The 17,631-nt window shown below is 43.0% G+C and overlaps 1 protein-coding gene and 1 pseudogene across 2 annotated transcripts; one reads left to right on the forward strand and one right to left on the reverse strand.

Moving 5' to 3' along the window:
• Positions 1–2,622: 2,622 nt before the first annotated feature.
• On the forward strand, positions 2,623–14,346 carry LOC139370821 (transcriptional regulator QRICH1-like). Of its 2 annotated transcripts, none has more exons than XM_071110609.1 (12): positions 2,623–2,907; positions 4,005–4,280; positions 4,516–4,596; positions 4,804–4,908; positions 5,023–6,144; positions 6,690–6,849; positions 7,082–7,236; positions 9,406–9,520; positions 9,737–9,845; positions 10,834–10,994; positions 11,248–11,338; positions 11,508–14,346. In XM_071110609.1, exons 2-12 carry the CDS (start codon positions 4,035–4,037, stop codon positions 11,695–11,697), a joined length of 2,535 nt encoding a protein of 844 aa, XP_070966710.1. In that variant the 5' UTR covers positions 2,623–2,907; positions 4,005–4,034; the 3' UTR covers positions 11,698–14,346. The 2 variants fall into 2 exon arrangements, with proteins under 2 accessions (XP_070966710.1, XP_070966711.1); XM_071110610.1 differs by having other exon boundaries at positions 2,632–2,907; positions 4,810–4,908.
• A 231-nt stretch (positions 14,347–14,577) lies between these two features.
• Positions 14,578–17,334, reverse strand: LOC139369430 (pseudouridylate synthase RPUSD4, mitochondrial-like; annotated as a pseudogene).
• Positions 17,335–17,631: the final 297 nt, after the last annotated feature.

Genomic DNA, 17,631 nt, shown 5'->3' on the forward strand with positions numbered 1-17,631 from the left:
CAAACACAAACTAGCTTACAGAAAATAAACTGTACACGTGCAATAAACTGTACACACTAAAATTATTATATACTACAAATGTATACAAACTAAGCAGCAATATTCCATGAGAAGGCCTCTCATTCCACAATCGTAACATAGTGCCCTTTGTTCTGTATGCTGTGAACAGTTCAAAACAGTTGACATCATGTAATTGTGTACAACTTGTGATAAAAGAAACATCCCACCTCTCATCATACACACCTCGTGAATTAACTTGAGTATGAGTGGTGCGATGTGTGTGTCACAGGAGGTTGGTGGCACCTTAATTGGGGAGGACACGTCGGCTTGTGGTAATAGCTGGAGCGGAATAGGTGGAATGGTATCAAATACATCAAACACATAGTTTCCATGTGTTTGATGCCATTCCATTCGCTCTGTTCTGGCCATTATTATGAGCCGCCCTCCCCTCAGCAGCCTCCTGTGGTATGTGTACCATATTATTAGGTGTGATGAGGTCTATTACAAGTGTTCTGGCGAATGGAGCCATGAACATATCCACTTGACAACCCTCCATGGGATCATAGAGAGGCTAGAGGAGAGACCGTGGGAATTAACTCTTTCCTGTCCACTGTCCCAGCAAGGTACTATACACATGCAGCACATCTCTTCTGGTCCACCTTAAGAGAGCGGAGAGGCAGCCTGTTGTGGGTAGAGCAGGGGTAGGCCCTCACTGGCACATGCCTGGCTCTTTAAGGCAGACTGGGGCAGTTGTATTCCTGTTTAAAGGCACATACACACAAAAAGTTATACGTCCAAATGAACCTTGAATATGAACCTCTAATCTAAATTAACCTTTATGCAGAAAACAGTGTGTAAGCATCCAAATTAAGTTATTTACCTTAACAGTAAGTTTAACACTCATTTCGACATTAAAACATAGGCTTTTTAAACATACTGATTTTTTCCCCTCCGCAATTGAGGAATTATTACAAAACAGCCTACGTATTTTCATGAGGATTCTTTTCTGAATGACAATCACAGTATTACATGTGCAACTAATTTAGCTATTGCAATGTACATTTGTTGTGCCACATTTTTTAAAATTAGTCCACTGTTCATACAGCACCAAAATATTTTGCATGTCAGCAGTAAAGTTTTCAAGATATTGCATTTTGCATCATCATGTGGCGAGTGACAATTTGCTTCTTGAAAGTCCAATATCTTGAAAATTTGACTGCTGACATGGAAAAGGTTTGGGGACTGTATCAACAGTGGACTGATTTTAAAAAAATATTCAAATATATTTTGGGGGAATGGATTTCTACTTTAAGAACCAGGGTTGTATGCAAACCTTCAGAGTTCATTATTCACTGAAAAAAATAAGGATGGAGGGGATTCAATATGAGGACAGCATATTGTGCCTCTATGTTTCTACTCATTGATCCTCTACAACTTCTTGATTCTTTGAATATAATAGGCCTTACATATCCTCATACTGAGCATCAAAACTGCAGCACATCTTATCTGCTTGCATCCATGCCCTACTCGGGACCCTTTCCTAGCGAGTAATCGTGAGAATATGTGCATACCCATTCAATCTGAATGTAAAATGGTGCCTACCTTCCAACAAATGTGTAGGAAATTGATAAATGAAATGTTAAAAGAAAAGTGCAAATTATTAGTCAAATAAAAAAAGGCTGGGCCTGGGAGGATTTACAAGTCACATCCTAATTTAAAGGAGATGTTCGGTTGGCCATTGTAACAGGTAAACCCACTACAATAAGGAGGATATTTGTTTGGGTTCTGTACTATAACATTGCGAGAGCTGTTCGCGTACATACGCGCGATCTATATGTCGCGGGGGCGAGCAGGACTCCAATACAGGTGCTGATGATGTGTTCAAACTTACAGAAGTGCAGATAAATAAATTCGCTTGAATAGTTACAAGTAATGTCAAACTTTATTTAAAGTGCATTGTCACAAGGTCTCAACACAACTCATTGACTGTACAGAGGGAATAAATAATAAAGATAAGAGACTTTAGAGCAGAATGATAGAAAGAACAGAATGTTGGGCCAATGTTCAATGTTGCGTAATAAATCAGACTGTGATACCAATTATTGCTATACATTCTGAAGCAAATTACATTTGAACTTACTTTTCTGGTTGTCTTTGTGGTTGGTCCTTCAGTGGGTCGAAATTTTTTGTTTTATTTATCCTACTTTTCAGAGACCCGAGTTTTAAAGTTGGTTTAGTAATACTTGGCTGTGGATATTTTACCAACCCCACAAATAATCAGCGGAGTAAACCGAGTTCAAATATAATTGTATTTAATATTCGTGATAGACAAGGGACGTGTAGGTTTTTTTCCTATTGTACTTGGCTATTGCTTGGCTAACATTACACAGCATGGGTACAGCGGCACTACTACAGTCAATTATGTATCATTTGGATGCATTACCACACACACACACACAGTTTCCTCTGTAAGTGTATGTTGACATGATCTTATTTATCTAATTTTACACCCTATTCATAATTACTATCAAATAATGTATGTCGTGCAATAAGAAAATAGTTGCCTGCTGTGTCACCAATGTACTGTCTCGGGGGCACGCGATGCTCGTTCCCGTAAATATGAAATGTGTCGTTACCTAGCCTTTGCAAGTTGGGAATTTGCGGTGTAGCCGAATGAGCGTCGCGACCTACTCGCTCTGTCTGATGCGGCGGTTGAGTGTCACAGAAGTCCGGGGATTCACGTTGTTCCATCGGGCCTACTTCCATAATTCTCTCTGTATTGATGAAATACTTCCCTCTGAATAGTTAGACAAATATTATCGCCAAACGCTCAGAATTCTGCTGGAGAAACTGTGAGCGAGACAAATTTGTGTGGATTACCCCCATATTGTTCTCATCGAAAGCAGGGTAAATATCGCTTAAATACTCACACGACGTAGCAAGCTAGCAAGCTAACGTTATGATATTGTTTAGTTGGCTAGCTAGCTGTTTAAATTCATAATTCTTGAAATGTATTCCATCGCTATAAAATTAAGACTTTACAAATGTCATTTGGAGCGCAATTTACTTGGAGTTTATCGCGTTTTATTTTTGAACGCCGTGTCTTGGCGGAACGGAGGGGTTTTGGTTTTATTTAAGGTAGCATGGGAAGATGCACTGGTAGCTAGTTAGCCAGCTAACGTTAGCAACTTGCTAGCTAGCTATTATAGAATACATAGCACAAGTTGCACGTATATATATCACTCAAAGACAATTTATTCGTTGTTGAAATGTTAACTTTATTCAGATTGTGGGATTATTGTAGCTAGCTGAACTTTGCAGCTAGAAATAGACAAAAAACATAAGCAAAAGTAATCATGTGATATATGGCAAATGATAGAGGCTGATGGCTCTTTACACTGCCCCAGTAGTACATGTAACTAGCTAGCTAATCATTACATCATAGTAATAATAACGATCATATTTATTTCATAGACAGATACTGTATACCACAACCAATGACGTACACGTCATTGACCACAACAGCATATTGCTTTTTTGGGACAGTGTTCAGAACATAGTGCCAGGTGATCAGATGGCGTAATAATTGGTTCAAAGTTCATCAAGGAAAGGGGTTTGCTTGTGCGCTTTGGCCCCATCTCGCTTCACCTTCCCCTCTAATGCAAACAGTTAGGTAGCTTGGCCATTAAATGTATACTAGACTTTGAGATGTTAGGCTGTACTGATGACAGGGGCTGTAGTCTTAAATGATACCAGAGTTAAATGACATGCAGTCCTGAGCAGTGATGCTGTATAGGTGTGTAAACAATTGCTGCATTCAAAACAACTGGGCACTCAGAGAAAAACAAGCTCCAACTGGGAAAATCTTTTGAAGGGTCATCCAACTTGGAATTCCAAGTCGGGAACTCTTTCCAACCTGAAGATCACAGACCTCATGATTTTACCTAGTTTTTTTCTTAGTTCCCAGTTGTCTTGAACGCATCTTATGTCCCCTCCTTCCTCAGAAGGTGCCGTGGAGGGCATAGTGACTTGTCATGAACGAGCCCGTAGAGAGCGGTGTAGTCTCGTTTGACGAGTACGTGCGTCAGAAGGCCCGCAGTGTGCCCCAGCACCGTATGAAGGAGTTCCTGGAGTCTCTGGCCAACAAGGGCCCCGAGGCACTGCAGGAGTTCAGCCAGCAGGACGGTGACACCACCACCATGGTGTACCAGCAGGGGGGCAACTGTGTCTACACAGACAGCACTGAGGTGGCTGGCTCGCTGCTGGAGCTGGCCTGTCCGGTAAGAGGAGAGACCTTATGTGGTTCCTCCAGTAGTTCAGTTCTTTTGAATACACCTCAGGCTGCGTTTGTGCCCATTACCCTCATCTAGTCTATATACTTTGAAGAACAGATCACTTTACTAAATTGAGAGTAAAGCCCAACTCATACTTCAACATTGGTACTACCTATCTTATTGCTGCTATCATTGTCACTTTTGCTCTGTGATTGATTGATTTTCTCCTGTGGATGAACAGGTGCAGGTGAACTCTGCACAGATCTCACCCCAGATGGCTGCTGGTGTGCACCAGGGGTCTGAGCAGCAGATACAAGTACAGGTGAGGCCTGTACTTGTATTCCCACTCAATTATTTTCCAGACTGGACTGAATGGCCTTCTTATCGACATCCAGGGCCTATAACCAAAAGGATCAGTTGAAAATGCAGTAGCCGGATACACACCCTCAGCCATGTGGCATGTAACGCATGGTGGATGTGACAGAAGTGTATGATGCACTGTGTTTATTCTCCTCACATCTGTGGTCAGGTGCAGATCCAGGGACAGCAGGGCCAGACGGTGGACCTCCAGGGCATCCCCACAGCAGCACAGCTGGTCCAGCAAGGAGAGCTCACAGAGGAGCAGCACCAGCAGGTACACACGTAGCACTCCGCATTATTGAGTACACACACTCACCCCATGTCCTTTACTAACCAGGCAATTGGTTTTGTATACACCAGGCTCAGGTATTTGTTCTGTGGCTTTCAGATCCAGGCCCAGTTGGTGGCAGCAGTGTCAGGAGGTCAACAGATTAGACTACAAAGCGGTCAACAAATCCAGCATATTCAACTACAAGGGGGTCAGCAAATTCAGCTCCAAGGAGGCCAACACATCCAGCTTCAAGGGGACTTACAGGGTGGCCAACAGATCCAACTTCAAGGGGGTCAGCAGATCCAACTTCAAGGGGGTCAGCAGATCCAACTTCAAGGGGGTCAGCAGATCCAACTTCAAGGGGGTCAGCAGATCCAACTTCAAGGGGGTCAGCAGATCCAACTTCAAGGGGGTCAGCAGATCCAACTTCAAGGGGGTCAGCACATCCAACTTCAAGGGGGTCAACACATCCAACTTCAAGGGGGGCAACAAATCCAGCTACAAGGCGGGCAACAAATCCAGCACATTCAGCTACCAGGTGGTCAACATATTCAACTACAGGGTGGGCAGCAGATCCAGTTCCAGACAGTGGAGGCCATGTCTCCTCAGCAACAGCAGGGCTCTCCCCGGGAGGCAGAGAGGAGGGCGGGTACCAGCGTCCTCCAACCTGCCAAGAAGCGCAAGGTGGACGTCCCCATCCAGGTGTCGTACTCCCTCCCTCAGGGCCAACAGGGCCAGCAGGTGGTCCTGGCCCTCCCCCAGGGGCAGGGGCAGCAACAGCAGTTCCTGTCCCTCCGGCCCGACCTGCTTACTGTGGACAGCACCCACCTGTACAGCACCACAGGTACCATCACAGGCCCTGCCGGGGAGACCTGGACCATCCCTGTGTACTCCGGGGGGCAGCAGGGGGGCGTGCATCACATCGCCATCCCCCAGGAGGCTTACAACACAATGCAGGTGTCCTCCTCTGGTCACCACGACAACAAGGACAATAGGGTGGCCCACTCCTCGTCGTCGGGGACTGGGTCCGTCCAGTCGGGCACCACGGTGTCAGTCTCCGAGACGACGACAAACGACGAAGTGGTGCAGACGCTTTTCCCGGCGCAGTTCATGAACGGGAACATCCACGGCCCTGTGGTGGTGCAGACGGTGGGAGGGGCTTACAACGCCACGCAGCAGCTCCACATCTGGGACCCCCAGCAGCAGCAGGAACACCAAGAGCAACAGCTCCACCTACAGGTCAGAACAGGACTTACATTACCTGGGTTAGACCTTGACTTTGTCTTTGACTCCGATTCCAAGGTTTTCCACAACAATTACATACATTTAGGCTGTAGTCTCACCCAGTTAAGAAGGGGATGATTGGCTTGACTAGTGTAACACTTTAGCCTATTGTGGTGTTTTGGAAGCAAATCTCCATGTCACTAGTTTAATGTCCCGAGTGGCGCAGCGGTCTAAGGCACTGCATCTCAGTGCAAATCACTGCAGTCACTGGTTCAAATCCAGTCTGCGTCACATCCAGCCGTGATTGGGAGTCCCATAGTGCGGCGTACAATTGGCCCGGGTTTGGCCGGGTTAGGCCGTCATTGTAAATAATAATTTGTTCTTAACTGACTTGCCTAGTTTTTACATTTTTTTTTAAAGTGTTTGTGTAGAAATATCCAGTAATTTTGTGTGTGGAATTTATTTTCTACAATGAAGTCAACTCACAGGGTAAACCACAAATCGAAGACGCATGGTGGTGTGCGTGTTAACATTTTAACTTCCTGTGTGTCCCCCTGCAGGGTCATGTGGAGTCAGAGTCACAGGTGGAGGCCCCCCAGGAGCTGCTGCTGCCTGTCTCCCTGAAGCCTGAGGAGGGCATGGACGTGTGGCGCCTCTGGGTCCAGCGCAAGAACACAGAGCTGGACAAGGAAGAGCAGAACAAGCTGGCGCCCATCGGACGTGAGTCAACACAATACAGACTCCCACTCACTCATTAAACCGCTCTCTCCAAGTATGTTTACTTATCTCTTTTATCCTCTCCTTCCTGTCTGTCTTGTTGGTTTGATTCCCGAATACTGAATAAATTCCACTCTGAATATTGGCAGTTCTCTTAGTTGGAGTTTGGATAAAAACGTCATCTAAATGACCATATTCATCTGACCTTTTTCTCTCCCTGTGTCTCTCTGTGCAGGTCGTCAGGCACTGCGCTTCCAGGAGGACCTGGTGTCGAGTGCGGTGGCTGAGCTCAACGTGGCTCTGGCCCTTATGACCCAAGAGGCCCGGGGGTTGGAAGGAGAACAGTTTGAGCCTGATGCCCTCTACTACATCTTCCTGTGTATACAGAAGGTACACGTACCACTACTACACACACCCTCTCAATGGAATTCACATATCCGTACAGAAAGGATGCATTTTCACTGACATCCTCAATACACACACACACACACACACACACACACACACACACACACACAGACAGACAGTTGTGGGCAAAAGTACCCAATTGTCATATTTGAGTAAAGTAAATATACCTTAATGGAAAATTAGTATTTGGTTTTAAATGTACTTAAGTATCAAAAGTACGTATAATCCTTTTATGGCTTAGATCCCGCTAACGGGATCGATATGACAACAGCCAGTGAAAGTGCAGGGCGCCAAATTCAAAACAACAGAAATCTCATAATTAAAATTCCTCAAACATACAAGTATTTTACACCATTTTAAAGATAAACTTGTTGTTAATCCCACCACCGTGTCCGATTTCAAAAAGGCTTTACAAGGAAAGTACACCATACGATTATGTTAGGTCAGTACCTAGTCACAGAAAAACACAGCCATTTTTCCAGCCAAAGAGAGGAGTCCCAAAAAGCAGAAATAGAGAAAATTAATCACTAACCTTTGATGATCTTCATCAGATGACACTCATAGGACTTTATGTTACACAATACATGTATGTTTTGTTCGATAAAGTTCAAATTTATATCCAAAAATCTCAGTTTAAATTGGCGCGTTACGTACAGTAATGTTTTGCTTCCAAAACATCCAGTGATTTTGCAGAGAGCCACATCAATTTACAGAAATACTCATAAAAAATGTTGAAAATACAAGTGTTATGCATGGAACTTTAGATAAACTTCTCCTTAATGCAACCAATGTGTCAGATTTCAAAAAAACTTTAAAGAAAAAGCACACCATGCAATAATCTGAGTACGGCGCTCAGACACAAAAACAAGCCATACAGATATCCGCCATGTTGTGGAGTCAACAGAAGTCAGAAATAGCATTATAAATATTCACCTACCTTTGATGATCTTCATCAGAATGCACTCCCAGGAATCCCAGTTCCACAATAAATGTTTGATAAAGTCCATAATTTATGTCCAAATACCTCCTTTTTGTTCGCGCCTTGAGTTTACAAATCCAGGCCAGACGAAAAGTAAAAAAATTCCATTACAGTTTGTAGAAACATGTCAAATGATGTATAGAATCAATCTTTAGGATGTTTTTAACGTAAATCTTCAATCATGTTTCAACCAGAGAATTCCTTTGTCTTTAGAATTGCAATGGAACGCAGGTCGCTCTCATGGGAGCGCGCCTGAATGAGCTCATGGCACTCTGCCAGACCCCTGACTCAATCAGCTCTCATTCCCCCCTCCTTCACAGTAGAAGCCTCAAACAAGGTTCTAAAGACAGTTGACATCTAGTTGAAGTATTAGGAAGTGCAATATGACCCCATAGACACTGTATATTCGATAGGCAATGACTTGAAAAACTACAAACCTCAGATTTCCCACTTCCTGGTTGGATTTTTTTCTCAGGTTTTCACCTGCCATATGAGTTCTGTTATACTCACAGACATCATTCAAACCATTTTAGAAACTTCAGAGTGTTTTCTATCCAAATATACTAATAATATGCATATATTAGCAACTGGGCCTGAGTAGCAGGCAGTTTACTCTGGGCACCTTATTCATCCAAGCTACTCAATACTGCCCCCAGCCATAAGAAGATACATCATTTCACATTCCTTATATTAAGCAAACCAGATGGCCCCTTTAAAAAAAAAAATATTTATTTATTTTTTAATAAATATTTACTGACAGCCAGGGGCACACTCCAACGCTCAGACATCATTCACAAGCAAAGCATTTGTGTTGAGTGAATCCACATGATCAGAGGCAGTAGGGATGACCTGGGTTGTTCTCTTGAAGTGAGTGAATTGGACCATTTTCCTGTCCTGCATAGCATTCAAAATGTAACGAGTACTTTTGGGTGTCGGGAGAATGTATGGAGTAAAAAGTATCATTATTTTCTTCAGTAATGTAGTAAAGTAAAAGTTGTCAAAAATCTAAATAGTAAAGTACAGATACACCAAAAAACAACTTATGTAGTACCTTAAGGTGGTTTTACTCAAGTACTTTACACCACTGCGCGCACACACAATACAAGATACTGACTGAAGTCTATTACAGTTGACTGAGGTTGTTAATGCCGTTCTCTATTTTCTGCTGGCAGTACCTCTTTGAAAACGGACGGGTGGATGATATCTTCTCTGACCAGTACTACACACGCTTCTCCCAGTGGTTACACAAAGCCCTGGACGAGTGGAGGCCTGTCATCCATCCACTAGGTAAGATACAATCAGTTTCTGTTTCCGGGTGTAAATTCAAGAGAGAGTATGGGGAAGAAACCGCTAAAGACCTAAGGGTCAAAACGGTGTAAAAAAAATAAAAGCAAGTCTGTTTTTGTGACTTCCATACCTGAGTACATTTCTGTGTTTTGGGCTGCTTGCTGTCTCTTGAGAGGAGAATGTATGGTGATTGGCCACTCTGCTCTCTCCTCCCAGGGTACATCATTCCCAGTCATGTGACAGAGGAGATGCTGTGGGAGTGTAAACAGCTGGGTGCCCACTCACCAGCCACGCTGCTCACAACACTCATGTTCTTCAACACTAAGTGAGTCATACTGGACACATGATTCTTATTTCATACTCATTGTACTAATGTCTCCTGTTCACCCAATAGACTTGTGGGTCATTCCATTAGATTTCAATCGCTTTTTGACCGCACCCCTTTTGATTTGAACGAAACCTTCCATGCATATTTGTCCCAAGTGCTCAAAGTAACTTTTTGGACCTGAATGCCAAATCATTAATGCTCGACGTTGACCCATTTTGCATACCCCACCTTGCTACGAGACATGTCTTCATCACTGGAAAAGATAAACGGTTAACTTTGATATAATTTAAAAGCTTACAGACACACGGTTGTCAAAATATTTTCTTGTTTCTGAAATTTAAATAAAATGTATATGCATATGTTGTAATTTTAGATTCTGTTTTACATCATCTGAAGTGTTTGTTGTGCCCGCCTACTGTTGAAACACGGCATGCTCTTGAATACAGGGTGGCTGTCATGTTTTGTGTATGTCTGTTAATTGGAGATGCATTGTTTTTTTTAAATAATCTATATTTTTTAATTTTAATGTTAATTTTAAAAATATTTATCCAACATTTTATGCAAGAAATTATAAAATAGTAAGTTGTTTGTAAACTTTAAAATTATATTCAACTCAACCGTTTATCTTTTCCAGTGATGAAGACATGGATGTGTCATGGTGTGGTATGCAAAATGGCTCGACTTTGAGTTCCTCCATCTCCGAAATGTTTTGGCATTCAAGTCCAAAAAGTTACTTTCTGACCACTTCTGCCATGGGAAAATACACATAGAACGTTTAGTTCAAATCCAAGGTGGTGCGATTGAAATGAAATGGAACGACCCTTGTACTTGCTAAGTCACAATATAATTGTAATCCTTTGTAGCATTCATGTGATCAGGCCTATTTGCTGTTGTTTTGATGGATGCAGGGTAGCTGATGTGTGTGAATGCCGGGTTTTGTCTGTTGCGTGTGTGTGTTTTTGTGTTAAACGTTTCTCTCCTGTAGGTATTTCCGTCTAACAACGGTAGAGCAGCACATGAAGGTGGCCTTCTCCAAAGTGCTGAGGCACACGAAGAAGAACCCGTCCAACCCAAAGGATAAGAGCACCAGTATCCGCTATCTGAAGGGCCATGGGCCCTTAGGAACACACCATGCAGGGCAGAAAGGTGAAGTCATCTTTAGAGTTCATAATAAATACAAATTAAGCTTTATATATTTTAGACTGGATCTCCATTTTCCCAGTCACCGACTAACTGGTATTGGTCAGCTATGTGTTCCATAGATTCAAAACTTTCCCTTTGGGGCAAATTCTTTGCGCCTCTCTGACCGATCTAAGTTTGTCAACATTATGAGGTCCATAATCCCCATCACTACTTGCTGATGATCACCTCTGACCTCTGTGATGTTTGAACTTTGCAGTGACCGATGACATGTATGAGGAGCAGGCTGAGGATCCTGAGAACCCTCTGCGATGCCCAATTAAGCTGTATGATTTTTACCTCTTCAAATGGTGAGTAATGACCCCCCCCCCCCGACATATCTAGTCGCTAAGAGGATGCCCTTGCACAGGGTGACGTTTTCCATGGTGTTAAATACACACCAGAACATCAACTTTAACAGGAGCTCTTTGATGCATTTCTAATGACCCAATCAACGTCTAACCCTCCCGTCTCGCTCAGTCCCCAGAGTGCTAAGGGGCGTAACGACGCGTACTACCTGACGCCAGAGCCCGTCGTGGCGCCCAACAGTCCCATATGGTACTCCACTCAGCCAATCACGAGTGAGCAGGTGGAGCACATGCTCACGCGCATCATCATGGTGCGGGAGATCCAGGAGGCCATCGCCATGTCGTCGGCCAGCATGCACTGAGCAGGGGAGGGGAGGAGGAACTGAAATGGACACACTAACCCCCGAAATCAGCCTTCCTCTCTCTCAAGCGTTCCTCTTTGTGGTACCTCCTTCACTCAGTAACTAACTCTAAGGACCTCCAGTGGCCTCAGTCTCAACCCATCACACCTGCCAACCATAGGAGTGGGGGAGCGATCGATAGTGTTTACAGAGTGGACTTATGGGCCTTTTTTTAAGGAATAGACTCCTGCGTTTATTCATCTAATGGCAGTTCAATGGCAGTTATGTCACCCTCAATGCTGTTATCTTTTTGGGGATGGTCACACGTGTACGTAAGCCACCACTTCACCTAACCCCCCACCTCACTTCACCATAGAATTGTTTCCTGGACTGACGAGACGAGTGAGATGGATTTTGACAAAGTCACTAAATCAGAGCTCATCATGTACTCCTGTAGGCTGTTGCAGCCCCCAATAAAGATGAAATGGTCAGAAATGGATGGTGAAATATCGGATATATATTCAGTCATATAAATATATTATACACATAGTGACTTCAGAAAGTATTCGTACCCCTTGACTTAGTCCACATTTTGTTACAGCCTGAATGAAAAAGTTTATTTTTAATCTCACCCTTCTACACACAATACCCCATAATGACAAAGTGGAAACATGTCTTTAGAAATGTTTGCACATTTATTGAAAATTAAATACAGAAATATCTCATTTACATAAGTATTCACACCCGAGTCAATACTTTTTCTAGGCACCTTTGGCAGTGATTACAGCTGAGGGTCTTTCTGGGTAAAAGGCGCTGCGTGGTCAAGCCATACAGCATTTACTGCGATGCGGCCTCCGCAGAAGTCAGAACAAACATACTTTTTGCGCTTCGCTGAGCTGTTGTCAAGGAAGTGAGTTTGTGTTTATACAGGACCTCTCGCCCCCACCTACCGTCAAATCAGTCATGTCAATGCGGAGCCCTCCGCATTGTTAAAACATTTTGAGAGGCGCGTAGCGATGCGGTACGGAGCTTGATTTGGCCTCTGCACACTTCAGGAGACTCCGCCTTAGCATCACACCCTCCATACAAACCCTCTGACCACATTTTTGGATCAAGCGTAATTTGGCTTTAAGTCTTTAAGAGCTTTCCACACCTGGATTGTGCAACATTCGCCCATTGTACTTTTCAAAATCATTCCAGCTCTGTCAAATTGCTGGACAGCCATTTTCAGGTCTTGCCGTAGATTTAAGTCCAAACTGTAACTCGGACATTCGGGAACATTCACTGTCTTTTTGGTAAGCCATAACAAATGGGTTGAATACTTATTGACTCATGATATTTCTGCTTTTTAAATTTGTAAAAGTTTATAAAAACATAATTACACTTTGACATTTTGTGTGTGTGTGTCTGTGTGTGTAGGCCAGTGACAAATCTCAATGTAATAATTTTAAATTCAGATTGTTACCATGTGGAAGAAGTCAAGAGGTGTGAATACTTTCTGAAGGCACTGTACACTCCCCTAAGTATTTAGTTGGATAATGATGCTAAAAACCAAAAATGATTCATTTGGCTCTGTATTCCAGCATTTTGGATTTGAGATGAAATGTTTCATTGGAGTGTATTTTCATACATAGTGCTTTAATTTCTAAACAGTAAAACATGTATCTAGTCCCCCCATTTTTGAAAGTGACAAATTCACTTGTAGTATTAAAGTAATCAAAATTGTAGTATTTGGTCGCATTCCTAGCATGCAATGACTACAAGTGACGACAAACTTCTTGGATGCTTTTGCGGTTTGTTTTGGTTGTGTTTTCAGATTGTTGTAGATAGAAATGAATGGTAAATGTATTGTGATATTTTGGAGTCACTTTTATTGTAAATAAGATAAAGTTTCCGAACACTTCTACATGAATGTGGCTGCTACCATAATTCTGGATAATCATGAATGAATTGTGGATAATGAGTGAGAAGGTTTAGGCACAAAGATCATACCCCCAAGACATTTGAACCTCTCAACATGACCAATAAGAGGTTAGCATTTTTGTTGTTGTTGAGGAGCATCGTTCACTCATTATTCAGGATTAATTCATGATTGTCCATAATCATGGTAGCATCCACAATAATGTAGTGTTAACAAACATATTTTATTCTTACTTACAATAAAAGGTGACTCCAAAATGACACAATACATTATTCACCATTCATATTGGACAAAATATAATCCGAAACACAACCAAACTGCAAATGCATCCACAAGTTTGTAATCACGTATGAAAATACCTTCAAATAAAAGGTGGCATTCTGTACTGTCGCCTCATAACATTTGATGTCATCCAAGATGCTAGAGTATAGGGCCAAATGTACATATTTTAGCTTCACTGTCCAAATAAATACGTAGGGGAGTGTATATGGAAATGTACCACATTTAACATGTTAGCCCTCACAGGGACCCTCCTGTGCCTCTTGTCCTCTAAGCTCTCAGGTTCCAGACAGGACAGGAGCCAAGAGCAGAGTGGATTACACACCAACAGACATTTAATGGGAACTCTGCTCTGCTTTTTTTTTTTTTTTTTTTACATGTATTTTTATTGGCATTTATGATCTCCTGTATGTATTGATATTCTAGTGGTGTTGGAGGCTAAATAAGAAAGTCTGTTTTTTTCCCCCAAACGTGCCTTTGTACTGTGAATGAGTGTGTGTGTGGCTTTTTAAGAATTTCAGTCAGGCCTTAGCTCTTGGAACTTGGGACAACCATTAGGTCAAAGGTCACTTGAAGTGATGCCGCTCCGTATTTCTGATTTTAAGAGAATCTTCTGAATCCTGTCTGCTCTGCAGAGGAGCCGCTGATGCACCATTCATCCTCTTATCTGGAATGCAGTCGTCGCAGGGTGCTGGTGGTGAAGTACTTCAGCAGGGGGCAGGACACAGTGATATCATTGGCAGTGTCAGCTGACGTGCGTGCAGGGTTAGGGAAGGCGGCGACGTGCCTTGCTTTGTTTCAATCCCAGGCTCGGTAACAAACCATCCAGCAATTTCTGAAGTAAAAAGAAACAAAGTCCATCATTGCATGCCAGTACAGTTAACTTGACTGGTACCAAAGAGGTTTAAAGCTTAGGCAACACTTTGTTGTAATGCATCTATATTGTGAAGTGGTGTTTACTTAAGGTGGAAGTTTTTGTGGTCCCCAAGGATATGACACCCCAGAGCGTATGCTGGGGTGTGGATCCTCACCCCTATGAGCAGGAGATGGATAGATGAGGCAAGAGACACAGTGAACAGGTTGCTACGCTGGTTCACAAGGTTGTTCAAAAATGGTGCTACTGTTAAAAGGAGCATCGTGTCTTCTATGACCTAGGTTAATGTGAGCTATTAGTGTGTAGCAGACCCCTCAACAACACGAAGACTAAAGAACGATCTGTTATTTTTGAAGGACTTTTTACTGACTCGAGAGTTATGATACAATTCTTCTGATTTGACTCGTTCGTTTTAAGTCGTTTGAACTGCTGGCCGCAATTAATTCTACAGCAGGATTAATACACACTCGTCCGTTAACGTGCTCCGGACAGCATATATCATATATTCTCGCAAGTTCTACACAGCTTTGTAGAACCAAAACATACACAGCCTCTGCTCAAAAAACTCGAACTTGAGAATGAATAATTTGGGATGCTGCAGTTCGCAAATAATATTATGCTTATTACCCTCAAGGCAGTCGAGAAATGCGTTCCCCCAAGACTCGCTCGCAATCTAGTCGAGTTGCGGCCACGACTCGTTTCAAATGTACAGAGACATAATCGCATTTGTATGTCTAGCAATCAACAAATGTACATCGAGACTTGTAAAAGGGTGCTTTAAACAATCACAAATGAAAGCTCCAATAAGCCCCTTATGGTGAACGAGAGGGCTTGTAGAATCATTACTATTTTGAATGTTCAGTTCATCATTCGCCGGTAAGCGTCCTGTGTTCTCTGAGCATTACTGACTCAAATGAACAAAATGAGTCAAAAGATTTGTTCTTTTGACTGAATGAGTCGAAAATATTAGTCTGTAAAAACACCCGAATTTCCCCCCACTAAATGAAGACAGGTTCCGTGTCATCTTTTTTGCAATCATGTTATATAGCAATCAGTTAGGATGTGCAGGGTGACTGCAAAAACAGATGACTTGGAACCACACCAGATTCAATTCTTCAGAAGTGTCGCTACCTGTGATGGGCTGGAGCTCCACAAGGCTGCAGCCATTGCTGCTGTCCAGGACACGTACTGGGTCACTGCCCCCTGGGCCTGCCGATTGGCTTGCACGTTAGTCACTCCCTCGCCACCGACACTCACCCTGTACACAGGACTCAGGCCTATCTGAGAGGGATTATGGGTCGTTAGGTGTATACAATTACACAATACATTACGTACAAATATAGAATCTATAACAGATGCTAACTTCAAAACCCGAAGGACATTGCAGTATCTGCTGAAAGCCACCGATATAAACATAACAGGAGTTGTGCACTCTACTGTCAATGTGTCACTAGAACACTTCAGCCATTGCCAGCATTTGGTAAGAAGCTTATGATTTATTGTTTGAAAGCAGTTCATTACCTTGAAGTGAGCATGAGCCCAGGGGAATTCTCTCTCTATGAGGGTTGTCAAATTATCCCCTCAGAGGGAACAGGCCACAGCAGAAATGCTGCATGGGGGAATAGGGGAAAAGGAAGATGACTGAAAGTGTAAGGAAACCAGGAAGTAGCATGAGGTTCAGATGCTACATCACTGCTTGTTAGATACTACCGCCCTGTCGGAGCACGGAACACGAGCATTTCACTACACCCGCAATAACGTCTGCTATGTGTATGCAACCCCAAAAATAGATTTGAGGTGTGAATTGAGCTCAAAAACCCTTGGGTCCAGAGCCAGACAGACCCATCACCACTGCTCCAAGAACTAGGGAGCTAGTTGTCAACGGCAGGGTCATTACAAAAACTCTTATGCCATATGATGTGCTGCCTGGATCCTTATCTTAAACTAAATCTCTAAACACAGACATCCACACACCAATATTTCCTCTCCACTTGGAGTTTTTTGTGGAGGTTTTGTACATAGTCCGGTGTTTCATCAGTCCTTGCCAGCAAGAGTGTCCCTGTTGTCTCCTTGTCCAATCCAAGGCGGACTTCCAGCTGGGAGTGGGGCTCAGCCCTCATGCCAGCCATCACCTTGGCAAGGACTGGAAGATGTCCATGATATTCCTTTGACCCATTTAGGGGGAAGATTATTGGATTTAAATCACAGTGATTTTTGAAAACACTTCAGGGTATTAGGGTGTATTTTTTTTTACAAGTGACATTCAAATGAACAATCTCTTTCATGATATAATCCTTGAATGTGTGTTTGACCATATAAGCCTTATGTACCATAATGTAATAGGCATGTAAATACATTGTCTCAACACCCAATACCTTGAGCAGAAGCTCCATATGGCTTATTGATGACAGCGAGCTCTGAGTGTGGGAGAATCAGACCTCTTTTTAGGTGCTTGGCCAGAACGTTGGGGTGAATATTACTCTGCTGCTGAGTGAACTGTCGCAGCTCGATGAACCTCTTTTGGCAGTGGGGACACTTGCCGCAATCACATACCAGGCACCCGAGTGGCGCAGCGGTCTTGCATCGTGCAAGAGGCGTCACTACAGTACCTAGACCGAATCCAGGCTGTATCACATCCGGCCGTGATTGGGAGTCCCCATAGGGCGGCGCACAATGGTCCCAGCGTCGTCCGGGTTTGGCTGGAGTAGGCCGTCATTGGAAATAAGAATTTGCTCTTAACTGGCTTGCCTAGTTAAAAAAAATGTAATGCATAAAAAAATACTTGTCTTTTTATGCCTGTCACATCTGTGAATGTGGAATGTGTTTTGTTGGTTGATTGAAAAACAAGAAAACTTAATAAAACTTTAAATTGAAAAAAAAA

This window comes from Oncorhynchus clarkii, chromosome 17 (genome assembly GCF_045791955.1).
Source record: "Oncorhynchus clarkii lewisi isolate Uvic-CL-2024 chromosome 17, UVic_Ocla_1.0, whole genome shotgun sequence".
In the NCBI taxonomy this organism is placed as follows: Eukaryota; Metazoa; Chordata; class Actinopteri; order Salmoniformes; family Salmonidae; genus Oncorhynchus; species Oncorhynchus clarkii.

What these genes read in the sequence shown, in the direction of transcription:
- LOC139370821 (XM_071110609.1), top strand. Translation starts at nt 4,035, where the DNA reads ATGAACGAGCCCGTAGAGAGCGGTGTAGTCTCGTTTGACGAGTACGTG. An exon ending in AGCAGCAGATACAAGTACAG is followed by an intron (nt 4,597 to 4,803) that starts GTGAGGCCTGTA and finishes ATCTGTGGTCAG; the next exon opens with GTGCAGATCCAGGGACAGCA. An exon ending in AGCAACAGCTCCACCTACAG is followed by an intron (nt 6,145 to 6,689) that starts GTCAGAACAGGA and finishes GTCCCCCTGCAG; the next exon opens with GGTCATGTGGAGTCAGAGTC.